General features: G+C 44.5%; 1 protein-coding gene across 1 annotated transcript; it reads right to left on the bottom strand.

Annotated features, from left to right (window-relative positions):
* Nucleotides 1-914: 914 nt before the first annotated feature.
* On the bottom strand, nt 915-14095 carry lrrc39 (leucine rich repeat containing 39). Its single transcript, XM_083767938.1, has 9 exons — nt 13814-14095; nt 11788-11940; nt 10136-10241; nt 8794-8950; nt 7114-7250; nt 6437-6582; nt 5337-5489; nt 4110-4303; nt 915-3007 (listed from the first exon to the last, which is right to left on the bottom strand). The coding sequence occupies exons 2-9, from the start codon at nt 11913-11915 to the stop codon at nt 3000-3002; spliced, it is 1029 nt and encodes a 342-aa protein (XP_083624064.1). The 5' UTR covers nt 11916-11940; nt 13814-14095; the 3' UTR covers nt 915-2999.
* Nucleotides 14096-16077: the final 1982 nt, after the last annotated feature.

The raw sequence follows: 16077 nt of genomic DNA, 5'->3' as shown, positions 1-16077 counted from the left end.
AATTTATTTAGCATGAAATACTGAAAGGATTACAATAATATAACATTCCATATAATCAGTAGCATGTAGGTGATATGTGTCATTATACAACAGGTCGTTTCTAGGAAGCAATCTAATTGGTTGAAGTAGCCATCTAGCCGTGCTTAAACGAGCATGATGGAACGCCTAATCAAAACATAAATATCAGCTGTGCTGGGTCTCGCTGCTCTCCCAATGCAGAGCTGGCTGGGTTGCTATGCTTGCCGTTTTCTTGGGATATTTCCGTTCGTAGTGGCTACATCTACAATATTTTTTTGTATCGTATATCCTAGTTATAATGAACTTTTTCTTTTAAGGGTAACTGTATTACAGTTAGTGAGGACCGTTTATACGAAGATATTAGTTTGAAATTGGGTGAAATTGTCCTTTAATAACATTCAATAAAGAGATGTTTGTACATTATGGTGTTTCATGTTTCTGTAATCTTTATAAGAAAACTAGACTTGCTCGTAATGAGTGCTCAAAGTGAGGTTAAAATGTGCTACACTTCCTCTGACAACCTGGGGAGGGCAGCGGACTGACCTCATGCTTCCTTCTATGCATGAGGAGTTCAAGCTGCGGTGTTGTAAAACTCCAAGTACTGAACCTTCGTCGGGTTTGACAGACAGGTAGTGTGTGCCGGCTGGGTGGTGTGTGACAATCCGGTTGAAGTATACCTTGGTACGGTGGCAGCGGCGACAGGCCCGGGAGAACAATAACGCGACACGAGACAGTATCACGCTAATGGTTCACAAAGTTTATTACACACATACAGGAAATATATAGAGCTGGATCCTAAGGGCCGATTCATACTCCTATTTTAGAGCAGAATAAAAGTCGGTTCGGCACTGTAGAGCCTACAATTTGACGTCATTTGAGGTTCGGGGGGGGGGGGGGGGGGGGGGGGGGGGCGGGTACCGTCCTAAAGTCGGCTCTTCGGTGCTACTGAAAATTTCTGTCGAGCCGAAATCATTTCGGCACTACAGCGCCGAAACAGCGGTAAAATAGAGTATGAATCGGCCCTAATGACGTGACAACAACACTTGAGACATAACAACCGCTAACTGCAGCAAGCTGACCTTGCACTGTGCTCGCCTCTCACGTACAAGTACACAGCCATGGGCGATCAGATTACAACAGAGGGGAGTTTCCCCGGCCGGACGTACAGTAGCGCGTGGAAGGAACACGTTATTCCGACAAGTTTTTCTCCCCTCCATCAGGCGCCCCGGCTGGCCAGGGGGAGGTAGTTTAGAGACCATACTGCATGACATGGGGAGAACATGCAAACTTCACACAGAAAGGCCCTTTCGCCAACCCCGCCTCAGGTATGGCCACTAATGATGCGGAGGAGAGAACACGCCCCCAGTGCCCAGAGTGGGAATTGAACCCAGGACCTTCTAGCTGTGAGGCGACAGCACTACCGACTGCCACCGTGACCCTGTGAGGTTAAAACTATCAAACGTTTCGTTTTGAAATGTTCTAGGGAGTCTTTCAGTATTCCTTATACGGCGAACAAGTCTTTTCCTTTCATGTTTTTGAGACCAGCGCACCTGCAGTCAAAGGACAGGAACTGAAGGGCACAACAGTTTACCCTCTACTGTAGGCTTACTATCATACTGTATTTATACAGTTTACCCTGTAATGTAGACTTACTATCATATGTACTGTAGGCTTACTATCATGTACTGTAGGCTTACTATCATATTTGTGTACTGTAGGCTTACAATAATTTATACAGTTTACCCTGTAATGTAGGCTTACTATCATATTTATACAGTTTACCCTGTAATGTAGGCTTATATTTATACAGTTTACTCTGTACTGTAGGCTTACTATGATATGTATATAGTTTACCCTGTAATGTAGGCTTACTATCATATTTATGTACTGTAGACTTACTATCATATATATGTACTGTAGGTGTCTATCATTTATACAGTTGACCCTGTACTGTAGGCTTACTATCATATTTATTGTGGTTATCATTTAATTTTATTCAAAGCTCCAGAACACGGAGGGATGCTTTCAGTAAAAATCACTCCCGTGCTCATGTTGAGGTGATGTAAAACAAACGGTGCCAACACAAACATTAAACGCCATTAACAATAAAGAGACAATAATGACGTAATGAGGCACATTATGACGTACATTTTCCCTTCATTGTCAATGGCGTTTACAAAACAAACATTGAACTAAAGACAAACATTAAACCTGTGTGTAGGAGGGGCTGGCGGCCCTCAAAAATGGTGGTAATCAGGGCGTGTGTGTTTGTATGAGCCTCGGTGGAGTGGGCTGGTAGAGTATCTGCGTGCTTGTTGCGGCCGGTCTGGACCAGTCTGTTCTGGTCTGGGCCGAACTTTTGTCCCAGTCTCTGTGATGAACCCTACATCAGACGAGACCCCAAACACTACATCAGACCCACAACCCTACATCCAACAATTAGACATACTGTATATAAAACACATTACAGTATGAACCCTACATCCAACAATCAGACCCAAACTGGAAATGTGGAGGGGCCTGTAATATATAGAACACACCTCTGTGTCTGTCGTACAAACTCTTGAGTTCTGTCCAAACGTGAACCGCTGCACCGTCTGTCGTACAAACTCTATTCCCCTTGCATCTCCTTCTTGTCCTGACGGCCTCAAACCCATGACTGGAACACAGCCCTGGGTAGGCAACCCGGCCTGGCGGGGATCTGCGCTCAGAGCAGCGCACCAGTTCTAGTCATGTTTGTTTGTTTTCCCATTGAAGAAATGTCCCTTTAATTAACCAGCCAATCACAGAGTGTCCTGGCTGGAGGATAGCCAATCACTGAGCCTCCTTGGCTGGGACAATAGGAATGCAAAAACAGTTCATCCTCAGAGCTGGACAGCATGTAGCCTTCTGATTGGTCCAACTTGGACAGAATGCAGTGTTCAGATTGGTTGACGACATCCTGACAGCAGGGCGGGAGCGTTCTGATTGGAGGAACTGCATCACGATTCTGAAACATTTGAAACAACAGTCCTACTGAGCTTTGGGGACATTCTGACACATTAAACACAGTGATGTTTCATTAACGGTTAATTCATACAGTTAATAGATAGATAAAAGGCTGGTACGGAGACTAAAGCGCCTTGCAAACGGGAAGCGAGGAACGCACACGTTGTTGCCTGGATCAACGACAGGTCTGCTACAGGTTTGCTCAAAAGGGGGCGCGACAAGGCAAGCGTAAAAAAAAAGCTAAACCGAATCCAGGTCTGGTGAGTCGCGGGCGTGTGCACGAAACGAGCACGCGCGCAACAAATTCACGCGTGTTTTATCGCACCCCCCCCCCCCCCCCCGTTTGCAAGTCCCTTAATGATTACAGTGTGAATTATACTAACTGGTGACACGGTGCAGGTTGATATCAATTCATTAAGTTAATGAATCAGTCGATACTTTCAAATCACCTCAATCTGAGCCTCAGTTCATAAAAAGCGACCATCTTGCTACAATCAAACACACCGAGCCGAGCGTTGCCTAGCGACGTGGAATGCTACTTGGAAAGAAAGAGGGTATTCTGGATTCATATGAACCCCAAATTCACGTGATTCACGCAGTGTTGTTTTTGGTAGCAAATTTTGATTTTAGATTTAGTCATAGTCTCTTGAATAGTTTTCATTTAGTTTTAGTTTTAGTTACATTTTAGTCACCTGGATTGTTTAAGTGTTAGTCAAGTTTTAGTCGACTAAATGTCATAAGATTTTAGTCGACTAAATCTACAGTTGATTTAGTCGACTAAAATGTATTTTATGACGCCGTCGTAATGACTGATTTTACACTTGCTGAAAATAGCCGATCTACAAGCTCACAACGCGTCGCTTGTGAGCTTGTAGATCTGCTATTTTCAGCATGCAACCAAGTGTAACATGACTTATACTGGATCTCTAGTACCTTCTTAACATTTTAGTCTAGTTTTTATTTGTGTCAGTATATTTAGTCACAGTTTTCGTCATCATGGCTTAGTTTTGATGTAGTTTTTGTCAGTGAAAAAGGTTAGTCGACGAAAACAACACTGGATTCACGTCAGCGGCAGTAAAAGAGTTTTAGTGAATTCAACTGACTGGTGCCTGCGCGGTGCAGGTTTAGCGCGGCGAAGCGGCGTTTGCGTTCCTCCTGGATGTACGCCAGCATGAAGTCTCGTCCGAACAACTCCCTGTCGTCCTCTTCCTCCTCCTCTTCCTCACCGCCGCTCCTCTTCCTCAGCGGCGGCAGATCCACGTCCATCGCCAGAGGGTTGTCCCGGAAGTTCACGAAGCTGTCAATCAAGACAGTGGACCGGAAGGTACTTTAAATTAAATTGAAGGGATATTTCACTTTGGGTCATTTTATCGTCTACTCATGGCTTATGTGAACACACCAGAGTCCGTTTTTATGTTGCTCGATTTGGTATTTAGTTATTTGATATTATATCTTAGCTGCCCCACCCCCTTCCTATATGCAAACTTCAACCTCCATTTTAACAATGTTACAATAACCTGTGTATAGTACAGTATTAGTGGTATAATTTACTAACCTGAGTTGGTTCATTCCCTCTATAGAGTGCCGCAGTCCCCCACCCTATTGTCATGATTTGTCAACTCGGTTGCTTTGTTCGAGGCTTTAAAGGTCTTTAAATAAATACTTTTTGAAACGTCTATGGGAAAAATGATTTCATTATTTCCTGGTGCCCTTGTCGTTCTGAAAGGGGGCGTGACTGCGACCCTCTATAGCATACATGGGCAACTGGCGGCCCCCACCATCACCTCAGGTTAATATCAGAATGCTGTTGTTTCAGTTGTTACAATTCCAAACATGCAAACATGACCCGCTTTAATTACTTCAGTCTGTATGTACCAATGACTAGAATTAAAATGTTAATGTCTTTTTGTTTGGATTTAGTTCGTAAAGTTAACATAACTATAACTAAATGCATTTGAAATTAGTTACTTTTTCAGGATTCTCATTACAAAATGACAAAAAATAATTCTGTATTTCAATTAAAATAGTGTAGTGTAATAGTGTATACAGTGTGCATCCGCACACTGTATATTTTCTCAGTACAAGAGCTCTCTTGTAGCTCTCTTTGAGCTTGTAGATCGGCTATTTTTGCTACGACAGTATATGCAATGCGGCCCTCTGGAGTGAGTGTGAAAATATAGTGGCCCTCTCCATCGTCAAAGTTGCCCACCCCATAGTAAAGTAATATAGTTATACTCTGAGTTGGGTCATTCCCTCCATGACTTTGAGGATGTCCGTCAGTTTGTTTGTTTCTGCTCAGAACCAGAGTGGTGAGGTTGGGTTATAATTACCTCAGCTGGGTCATTCCCTCCATGAGTTTGGGGATGTCCGTCAGTTTGTTTCTGCTCAGAACCAGAGTGGTGAGGTTGAAACACCTGCTGATGTTCTCTGGAAGGCTCTCCAACTCATTCCTCTGGAGCCACAGAGCGTTGATATGTTCCATCCTTAAATAAAAACATTAACAACATTATAATGTCCTATGGTCGCAGTTTACTATGAAAACCTTTAACCCATTTAGACCTGGGAACGATTCTACAAATGTCTTCTAAATCCTGACAGTTTTCTGAAAAACCCAATGTTTCTATGTCAGTGGTTCTCAAACATTTTCATGTCAAGGATCCCCAAGATTATCTGTATTTGACCGCCGACACCCATCTGATTCCAGGGACACCTATCTTGTTCCAGGGACACCCATCTGATTCCAGGGACACCTATCTTGTTCCAGGGACACCCCCCCCCCCCCCCCCCCCCCCCCCTCCCACCCCAGTCGTGTCACTACTCCTCCATATATGGGAGTCAGAACATCACGCCTCGTGACATATCGCCACTATAAGGCCGACGCTGCATATAGTAGTCATACATGGAGAAGACTGCATCATCACCTAGATCTGCATATATGGAGTCGGCCGGCAACTCTATATTTAACCTCAAACCCTTAGATCTCCATATATGGAGCTGACCTGTTCTGACATTCCATATGTTGAGTTGATCCCTCCCCACCCGTCCTTCCTCTTCGATGTCTCCCTTTTGACTGATACCTGTCCATTCAAACTCTAGAGTTCTCAACAGGCCCGAAAATGAAGGCCCGGCCCTACCTGGGCCCTCATCAAACCCTGTACACTCAAGACACTGCCCCCGCTGCCGCCCTTAAATCTCCATAATATGGAGGTCAGGACTGACCTGTTGATATGACCTCATCAAACTCTGTACACTAAAGACACGCTCCATATATGGCCAGTACATAATTAATTCTAGATGTTGAACTGACCCTTGGAAAGGAGCCAGCTTAGGTGGTTCGGGCATCTGGTTACCCTCTCGTGTAATATTGCTTAAACAAAATAATGACATAAAGGACTTGACATCCACTGGTTTAAACGGTTCAGTATACTACCTATGGATGTCCTCAGGCAGACACTGCAGTCTATTCCCTCCCATGTCCAGCCACTCCAGAGCAGGCAGATCCACCACACAGTCTGGGATGGAGGTGAACTGGTTCATGGACAGATCCAGGTGGGTCAACTTCTTCAGCCTACTGAGCTGTTAATGCACACACACACACACACACACACACACACACACACACACACACACACACACACACACACACACACACACACACACACACACACACACACACACACACAAACCAGGTGAGTCAACTTCTTCAGCTTACTGAGCTGCAACAACAACAACACCAGAAGAGTAGAGGTCAGGGTTATAGAGTACAGGTTTGTGTTAATGTTCATTAAGGCCTGTCCTGTGTGTTCTGTGTCATGACCGCCTCAATGTATTTCCAATGGGAGTCACATGGTTTGACTTTCACACGTGACTCGATCCCATTGAAAATGCATTGCGAGCCGTGGGACACACAGAAGGCACAGGGGACACCGAGGAGACTTTTATATGTTTAGACTTTAGAGGGTTAAAGGTCAGGTTTAGAGTCCTCAGGTTTAGGGTTAAAGGTCAGGTTTAGGATTCAAGGTCAGGTTTAGGGACCTGTTACCTCTACTGGAAGGGCTGAAAGAACAACGGTCAGAGGTTAACTTTTATTAAAGGGTCGGAGGTCACCTGTGCCGGCAGCTCACAGAGGTTGCGGTTCATGGCCAGTTCCAGTCTCTCCAGGTTCTCACAGCCTCCCAGCTCCTCCGGGACCGTGTGGACTCTGTTATAGCTGACCAGGAGGTCTCTGAGGCGGATGCACTGACCTGTAACCATGACAACACATAACAACATGGAACCATGACAACACATAACAACATGGAACCATGACAACACATAACAACATGGAACCATGACAACACATAACAACATGGAACCATGACAACACAACAACATGTAACCATGACAACACATAACAACATGGAACCATGACAACACATAACAACATGGAACCATGACAACACATAACAACATGGAACCATGACAACACATAACAACATGGAACCATGACAACACAACAACATGTAACCATGACAACACATAACAACATGGAACCATGACAACACATAACAACATGGAACCATGACAACACATAACAACATGGAACCATGACAACACATAACATGTAACCATGACAACACAACAACATGTAACCATGACAACACATAACAACATGGAACCATGACAACACATAACAACATGGAACCATGACAACACATAACAACATGGAACCATGACAACACATAACATGTAACCATGACAACACAACAACATGTAACCATGACAACACATAACAACATGGAACCATGACAACACATAACATGTAACCATGACAACACAACAACATGTAACCATGACAACACATAACAACATGGAACCATGACAACACATAACATGTAACCATGACAACACATAACAACATGTAACCATGACAACACATAACAACATGTAACCATGACAACACAGCTGACCAGTAAGTAGGTCTCTGAGACGGACGCACTGACCCTGTAACCATGATGACGACAACAACAACAACAACAACAACATGATTTCCAGTGGGTAACCATGGTCATACTGGAGATAAATATTCTGTGACTAGTTGAATAATGGTAAATGTTAAATGGTGCATTTATATAGCATCTTTATCCAAGGCGCTTTAGTTTAGTTTAGTTTATTTGCACATTTATGTAAAATAATAACAACAATATGGTAAAATAAAAAAAATACAGAAAGCAAATATTTCAAATAGGAAACAAGATTAGTTACATACATGATGTGCTGGAAGTGCCAAAAAACCCCAAAGGGGCTTATCGAGTGGCCTTCCTATAGAAGCTACCAGTTGAGCTTAAATAAAATATATGAATAATATTGGTAAACCTAAGGATTGTAAATAATAATAATAATGAAAAAATAAAGAATATTCTAATAATAAATATCAAATAACATGACTAGGGCGTGTTGCCCAAGCTTGTTAATAAAAATTGCAGTAATTGTCTCTTAAAAGAGCAGAGACTAGTACAGATTCTGATACATAGATTGTGCTTTTCATTCACCCATTCACACGCACATTCATACACTGATGGCGGAGGAAACCTTAAGCCAGGCACCAACCAGCACATCAGGAGCAATTGGGGGTTCAGATTCTTGCTCAGCTTTCTCTCTGGGTATCTCAGTGATAGAATGCGAATGAGATTCTAACATGCTAACCTATCTCTCTGGGTATCTCAGTGATAGAATGCGAATGAGATTCTAACATGCTAACCTATCTCTCTGGGGATCTCAGTGATAGAATGCTAATTAGATGCTAACCTATCTCTCTGGGGATCTCAGTGATAGCGTTGTGGCTCAGGTCCAACACCATCAGACTGCTGAACATGGAGATGAAGGTGGGGATGCTCTGCAGTCCGGTCCGGTGGATCTGCCACTCCTGGATTTGAACCAGGTGGACCAAGGCCTTGGGTAAGGTCTGAAATATAGTCGGAAAGTAACATTTAAGCGACTTGTTGAAACAGTTTAAACGTTAAATCTCTTATTCAGCCAGCCTGGGCCGTGTTTTCCCAGCAGGTGGTGTCAGTAGCCTACTGAGCCGATGCATGCAGCTGCGATGAGAAAACATGGCTGACTAAATAAGACATTTTACTCGTTGTTCGTTTGTCATCCATCCATCCATCTTCAACTGATTATCCGGAGTCGGGTCGCGGGGGCAACAGCTCCAGCAGAGAGCTCCAGACTTCCCTCTCCAGAGCCAAAGCTCCACTGCAGTCATCGTCTGTCAGCGTTGTGCCATCGTCAATGCAGGGAATGTTTCCTTTTTAAATCAATGAAGGGTTGCTCCACTGCAGACGGTTGCGTTTGGACGGCGTCTGGACGGGGTCACCCATTCGCTCCGGGTCATTTTTGAACGCTGTCCAAACGCAACGCAACACAACACAACTCAGTGGAGCCCCGGCCTTAGTAACTTCATCCTAGGGGATCCCGAGGCGCACCAAGGCCAGTTTGGAGATGATATAATCCTCCCATTTGGTCCTTGGTCTGCCCGGGGGTCTCCTCCCAGTGGGACGCGCAACACCATACTAGATGCCCGAAACCACCTAAGATGGCTCCTTTCCAAGTGAAGAAGCAGCTGTTCTACTCCGAGTCTCTCGCGTGACTGAACATCTCACGCTATCTCTAAGGGAGATGCCAGCCACCCATCTAAGAAAACTCATTTCGTTATTGTTATACATTAACAATAACAATAACATTAGTGTTTCGGCCATGATCAGGTGCAGGAACTAATTTTGCTCGATAGACAGAGAGCTTTGCCTTCTGGCTCAGTGATACATTATCCATACAGTGATATGAGGTGTCAGTCATACAGTACATATTCATACAGTGATATGAAGTGTATGTCATATAGGGAAGAACGGGGTAAGATTAACCACTTTTAGCTTAAGTTGTCCTGGAAGCAAGGTTTTTTTGTGTAAAATAATGTTTTCTACTTTCCCCATGTGCTAACTAACTCACAGACAGGTGTAAATGATGGGTGCTTAGATTTAAGGTCACATGGCAACACAGTTTTCTCGATTTCTAGATAAAGGGGGTGGTTCAACTTACCCGCTGGCTCATCTTACCCCGTTCTCCCCTACATATTCATAATTAGATAGATTACCTTCCACTCTTCTTTCTCGATCCTCAGAACCAGTCGTCCATCTTCTGTCACCACCTTCTCATTCAGTTTGGCCAAAATGATGCGGTCCTCCCACAAATGAGACAACCTGATGGATATGAGACAAGCTGATGAATATTGATCATACATGGTCATATATGAGACAACATGAGACAATATGAGGACATTATGTGACCGTTTCTGACCGAGGTTAAGTCATTGAAGTCCGTCCGTCCCCCGTCCGTCCCCGCCCATTTTTTCCATTGTCATATGAAAGAAGGGAGTAGCTTCAAATTGACATCTTCGTTGTTCAGTTTGGCCCACCACCACCAGTTTTGGACATATGGCTTATAGAGACAACTCACTGTCTTGCAGACAGTGAGTTGAGAAAACAGGCTTGAAAGGTTCACTTCTGTGGAATCTAACATTACACCTAGCTACATGTTTAAGCATTTATTTCATATTTATATCGATTTCAGCCCTGACATTTATTTCAGACATGCTCTATGTGAAAAGTCTGCCTGTGGAGGACTAGGCTCTGTGGGTTGACTCCTGTCCGGGCCCCCCCTACGTCTCACCAGGTCCACTCCTGCTCTCTCACCAGGTCCAGCCCCTGTGCGTTGCACCAGACTCCCAGCACCAGGCACTTTATTCAGAAACAGTGGATTCTCCAGCCGCAATGGTTCCGCAAGCTCCACCTTGCCCTTGGTGGTGCCGCAGGCTCCACTTGAGGTTTGAATGGCCCTCCTAAAGGCCTCACCGTGGGTTTGTTGAGCTTCTTCCCCACGGAAGACACAGGCTGGGGCGCCAACCCATACTGCTCCCGGGTGCCGTCTACATTCCGGCTGCCACCCGTCTCTCCGGTGGTCACCAGACTATTCCTGGTTGTCACATAGTCTATTCCTATGAGTCACTATAAATAGAATAACTAAAACAAAAATACATCGCATGGATGCACCTGGGATGTATCCTCAGTGATGTATATACAATATAAGACAATATGAGTTATGAGCCATTATGAGACAATATGAGACAGTATGATGACATTATGAGACAATGTAGAAGCCACCCTCACTGTTTTGCTTGTCTATTTATTAGTATTAATTACCACGATTGTTGTAGTTATTAGCATGTTTGGGTATTGGTTTAATGGGTTATTAGTTAATTTAATTACTGTTTGGACACCAAGGGCACACCTCCCCAGGCCTAATCGATTGATGGAGAGTGTAAGTAGGCCTGAGTGATTGGGGAGCGGCATGCACCTGTTTTTACCAGACAGACATACAGACAGACAGCACAGAAGAGACAATGCCATGCGTTTGTATTGTAATGTATCACTGTACTTTAACCCATTCTGGGCGGGAACCCCTTTTGGTGTTAGCACTATGTTATGCTTTAGCTATTGAAAAATAGCAGATCTACAAGCTCATAGCGGGCCACCGAGTGTCGTGCTACGAGCTTGTAGGTCTGCTATTTTTGAAAAATCGAAGAACCACTGACATAGAAGCATGGCTTTTTCAGAAAACTGTCAGGATGTAGAAGACATCTGAATCTGATCTCAGGTCAAAATGGAAAGTAAATGCAAACCAAAAATGACATTGAACCTGGGGACATGAGACGAGATGAAACATGAGAACGTTGCCTTGGTCACTCACCTCCCCAAAGACGTTTTGTCTCTCTGCTGTTTCTGTTTCTGGATTTCTTCTGTGGTCTTCTTGATCCTGGTCTCCCACAGAGATCTGATGCTCCCCACGGAACTACAGCACACTACTGCTGCAGGCATCCTGGTTCTATAGGACCTACTGGACCTGTGCAGACACATACTGGTTTATAATGGTTTATTACTTGCGCAAGCAGAGCGTGCAAGTACTGCGATCGGCTGGGTATGTATGTCTGCGTTGTCCACCGGCCAATAATAATACTAATATTAATACTAATAATATACGATTTATATGGCGCTTTTCAAGGTACCCAAAGTCGCTTTACAGAACAGAAGTAAAAACAATGTTATTAGAAAAGTTAGTTCAATAGTTCAAAGGTTAAAAGGTTAAAAACTAGAAAACAAACAAAATCAAAATCAAAATGGACAAACAGAAGGGTGTGTGTGTGTGTGTGTGTGTGTGGGGGGGGGGGGTTTAACTAGGGATAGCCAGTTTAAAAAGGTGGGTTTTGAGTGTGCTTTTGAACATGTCAAAGGTGCGGGCAGCTCTGACGTGGGCTGGGAGTGAGTTCCACAATGAGGGGGCGGCCACTGCGAAGGCCCTGTCACCCCATGATCTCTTGTTGGACTTGTGGGGTTCCAGTAGGTTGGCATGCAGTGCTTGACCTGAGGGAGCGGGTGGGGGCATGGTGTTGTATGAGTTCAGAGAGGTAGAGGGGGGCCTGGTTGTTGAGAGCTTTGTAGGTGGTGGTAAGTAGTTTGAAGTCAATTCTGAATTTGACTGGGAGCCAGTGCAGTTCACGGAGGACAGGTGTGATGTGGTCCACTCCCTATAGGTGTGATGTGGTCCCTAATATGATGTATTGTATGTCTATTGTATATGTCTGTGTTGTCCACTGGCCAATAAGGGACCACCATTCTGATGACACGCGCGAGCACACATGCGCACACGCACGCACGCACTCACGCACGCACGCACGCACGCACGCACGCACGCACGCACGCACGCACACACACACACACACACACACACACACACACACACACACACACACACACACACACACACACACACACACACACACACACACACACACACACACACACACACACACAGTCACACACACACACACACACACACACACACACACACACACACACACACACACACACACGGTATGTACAGGGGAATAATAATAGCACCGTGTAAACACACAGCAGCAGATGCAGATAACATACAGCAACAGAACAGAAAGCCTTTATCCTAACTAAGGCCCTTCAGTTGACAGAAGGTATAGAGGTACAGTAAGTATGTAGATATATGAGGTCTATTATATGAAGGAATGGAATGTGTTTATAAACTGAAATAACATGTTTATGAGCAGATATAAGATGTTTATATAGCTGAAATAAGATATTTATAAGCAGATACGATGTTTAAAGGAGATCTAAATGTACAGTATACAGTAAGCAGCTTACTGTAAGCTATTTATAAGCAGATATAAAGAGATCTACAGTGCACCATACTGCAAGACCAGTGCAGAGCAGTCAGGCATTATCTGTGGATGCCTTTGGTTGTGCACTGACTTCACCTCTACTGTATAACAATGCACAGCCAATAAGACCCGGCCCACAACAGCCAGTCTGCCAATAGGGCTCAGCCCATAGAGTTTGACGCGGTAGGTTGTGCGTCGGTCTGGCGAGTGGGAGACTGCAGTGGTTCGATCCCAGCTCAGGGCGACGTGAATCGGTACAATCACATCACGAGAGAACATGTTTATATTGCATGCGAAAACATACATTCACATTGTGTAATACCCAGGAATCAAACTACATGGAAAGCCAACATCTTAACCACTGAGCCAAAGGCAATTGCCTATATGGCTGGCGGGAGATATTAGACTTTTAAGGCCATCAGGCACTCTGCTACACTTGCCTGAGAGACCATATGTTCACAATGACAAAGCAAGTGTCAAAATACTCAAAATATTATTTAAAAAAACAGTTCACTATATACTCACCTCTTGGGTCAAGTTCATGAAACTATCTGAAACCTATGAAATGGTTTAATCTGCGACACAAGTACATGCGGCATAGTAGTAGTGGTGGTCAGCTGCTTCATCTCTCTGCAAGTCAGCTACAGTGACGAAGTAGTCCTTGTCCTGAAAAACCTTGAAGACCCCTCAGAGTAGACCCTTCTCAGTCTCAACGTCCAGTCAGACCCCTCCACACACACACACACACACACACATGGTATGATGGTAGTGTGTTGTCAGTTAGTGTAGCATGTGTGTGTTAGCAGTTTACTAGTGTTTAGTGTGTGTGTGTGTGTGTGTGTTTGTGTCGTAAATGAGGTTAACATGTATGTGTGAACGTTGAACAGCCTGCATTCTCATCTAGACTGTAACTCAACCCCCGAGAGGTTCTAACTTTAGCCCGGAGTCACCAGGAACCCAGCTGGGTGTGTGCGTGTGTGTGTGTGTGTGTGTGTGTGTGTGTGTGTGTGTGTGTGTGTGTGTGTGTGTGTGTGTGTGTGTGTGTGTGTGTGTGTGAGTGAGTGAGACAAATTCCAGACCAGGTCACTCTGTGACAATAGGTCCTTGGGGGCATTATTATTTGCAGTGGTGCATGGGACAAATAGGGGTTCTCAACCCGTGGGTCGCGACCCCTCGGGGGGGGGGGGGGGGGGGGGGGGGGGGACTCAAATCATTATTAATTAATTAATTTCTTTTTTGCAACTGAATGGCTGGGAAATGGAAATTAAGAGTTTACATAGTATACACATAATACATGCATAAACTTTCCTTAATGATTAGATCTGGTTTCAGTATTCATTTATGATGTATTTTCGCTATTATTAAGGCTATTTTTGCAGTCTGTTTGTATTGGGGGTGGGGGAGGGGGGCAGGGCGGGGGTCGCGAGACATGGCCAACGCATTCCCGGGAGTCCCCAGCCAAAGATGTTGAGAACCTATATCACATGTTGTACGTAAGTGAAAGTATCAATATTAGAAATACTCTGTACAAGTATAGTCTGGAATTCAAAATGTTGGCTTACTGTAAAAGTACAAAAGTATTGGTATCAAAATGTACTTAAAGTAGAAAGTGCTCATTATGCAGAATGTCTCATTACATTTTCAAATGTTTAAATTGGTCCTCACTAATGTGGATAAATGATGAGAAACCTTATTATTTTTTTAACAAGTGAAATAATAATCATAATAATAAATTATACATAACGAAAATACATCGCATGGATGCACGTATCCTCAGTGATGTATCCCAAGGTCATTGGGGTTTCGGGTATCGCGAATATCATACCCCTCACTCGGGTGACCCAGATCAAGTCCCGACTTAGGTCCCAGTAGCTACCCTCGATCAGACCCACTAGGGAAAGACAGGGCCGCACAATCCGTTGGAACCACTCCGGAACTACTACTGACTGAGAGGTACAATTCTGGCATGTGGAGGGACTAGGCTTGAGCCCCAATGGTTCTGCAGGCTCCATCTGGGCAACGATAGCACTGCAGGCTCCATATAATCGTAAGAACAATGGCTTCCATTTTCGCATTGCATAGCTTGGATTCCCCATCGATGATGTCACTGAGACACAGACCGGGGAGAAAATAATTGTGGTATTTTATCATGATCATTAGTGAGGACCAATTATATGAAGGTAGTTGAAAAGTGTAGAAGTGGTCCTTTAAACCATTTATTTATGGTTATATTCTTGTTGTTATATTGGACTGTAGCCTATGTACTGTTATATTAAAAAAATGTGTACGAGTAATCTACAGAAATGTGTTTTGCCTAAATCGGCCTCATGGTGGCGCTAACCAAGGGGCCAGCTAGGCACTGACTCCAATGTTGAAGCGCTGGGCTGCAGGCGGACCCGTGGATTCTTGACGAGGAAACCCCGTGCAACCGAGCGCTCAATGTTAAAGCCCAGCTACACTTCCGCATTTGGACACCAAAATTTGGTGTCCAAATGCTGAATCAGCGGAAATAGACGGTACTTCCGGCAGCCTTCCGGGTGCTTCAAAATGCCACTGAGCAACTTCCACTGACATGAATAGCGGAGGGGGCGGAGCTTCGCGCCAGTTTAGTCTCTATCCTTTTAATACTCTATGGCTATAACAGGCCGTTGAGGAATATTTGGGGCAGAGGTTCGTCGTTGGCATCCAGGGAGTGTGTGTGCAAAGTTTGGCAGGGATCGGGCCAACGGTGCCGGAGATTAGCTGATAACGGACAGATGGAAGGACGGACGGACGGACGGACGGACGGA

This window comes from Protomyctophum parallelum (assembly GCF_964188405.1).
Source record: "Protomyctophum parallelum genome assembly, chromosome: 6".
Classification (NCBI taxonomy): domain Eukaryota; kingdom Metazoa; phylum Chordata; class Actinopteri; order Myctophiformes; family Myctophidae; genus Protomyctophum; species Protomyctophum parallelum.
This window is presented reverse-complemented; position numbering and strand designations above follow the sequence as displayed.

Excerpts from the sequence above, each read along its gene's own strand:
- lrrc39 (XM_083767938.1), bottom strand. The coding sequence starts at position 11,915 with ATGCCTGCAGCAGTAGTGTGCTGTAGTTCCGTGGGGAGCATCAGATCT. Across the intron at positions 10,242-11,787 it reads GACAAAACGTCTTTGGGGAG|GTTGTCTCATTTGTGGGAGG; the intron begins GTGAGTGACCAA and ends CATATCCATCAG. Across the intron at positions 7,251-8,793 it reads TGAGATCCCCAGAGAGATAG|GTCAGTGCATCCGCCTCAGA; the intron begins GTTAGCATCTAA and ends TCATGGTTACAG.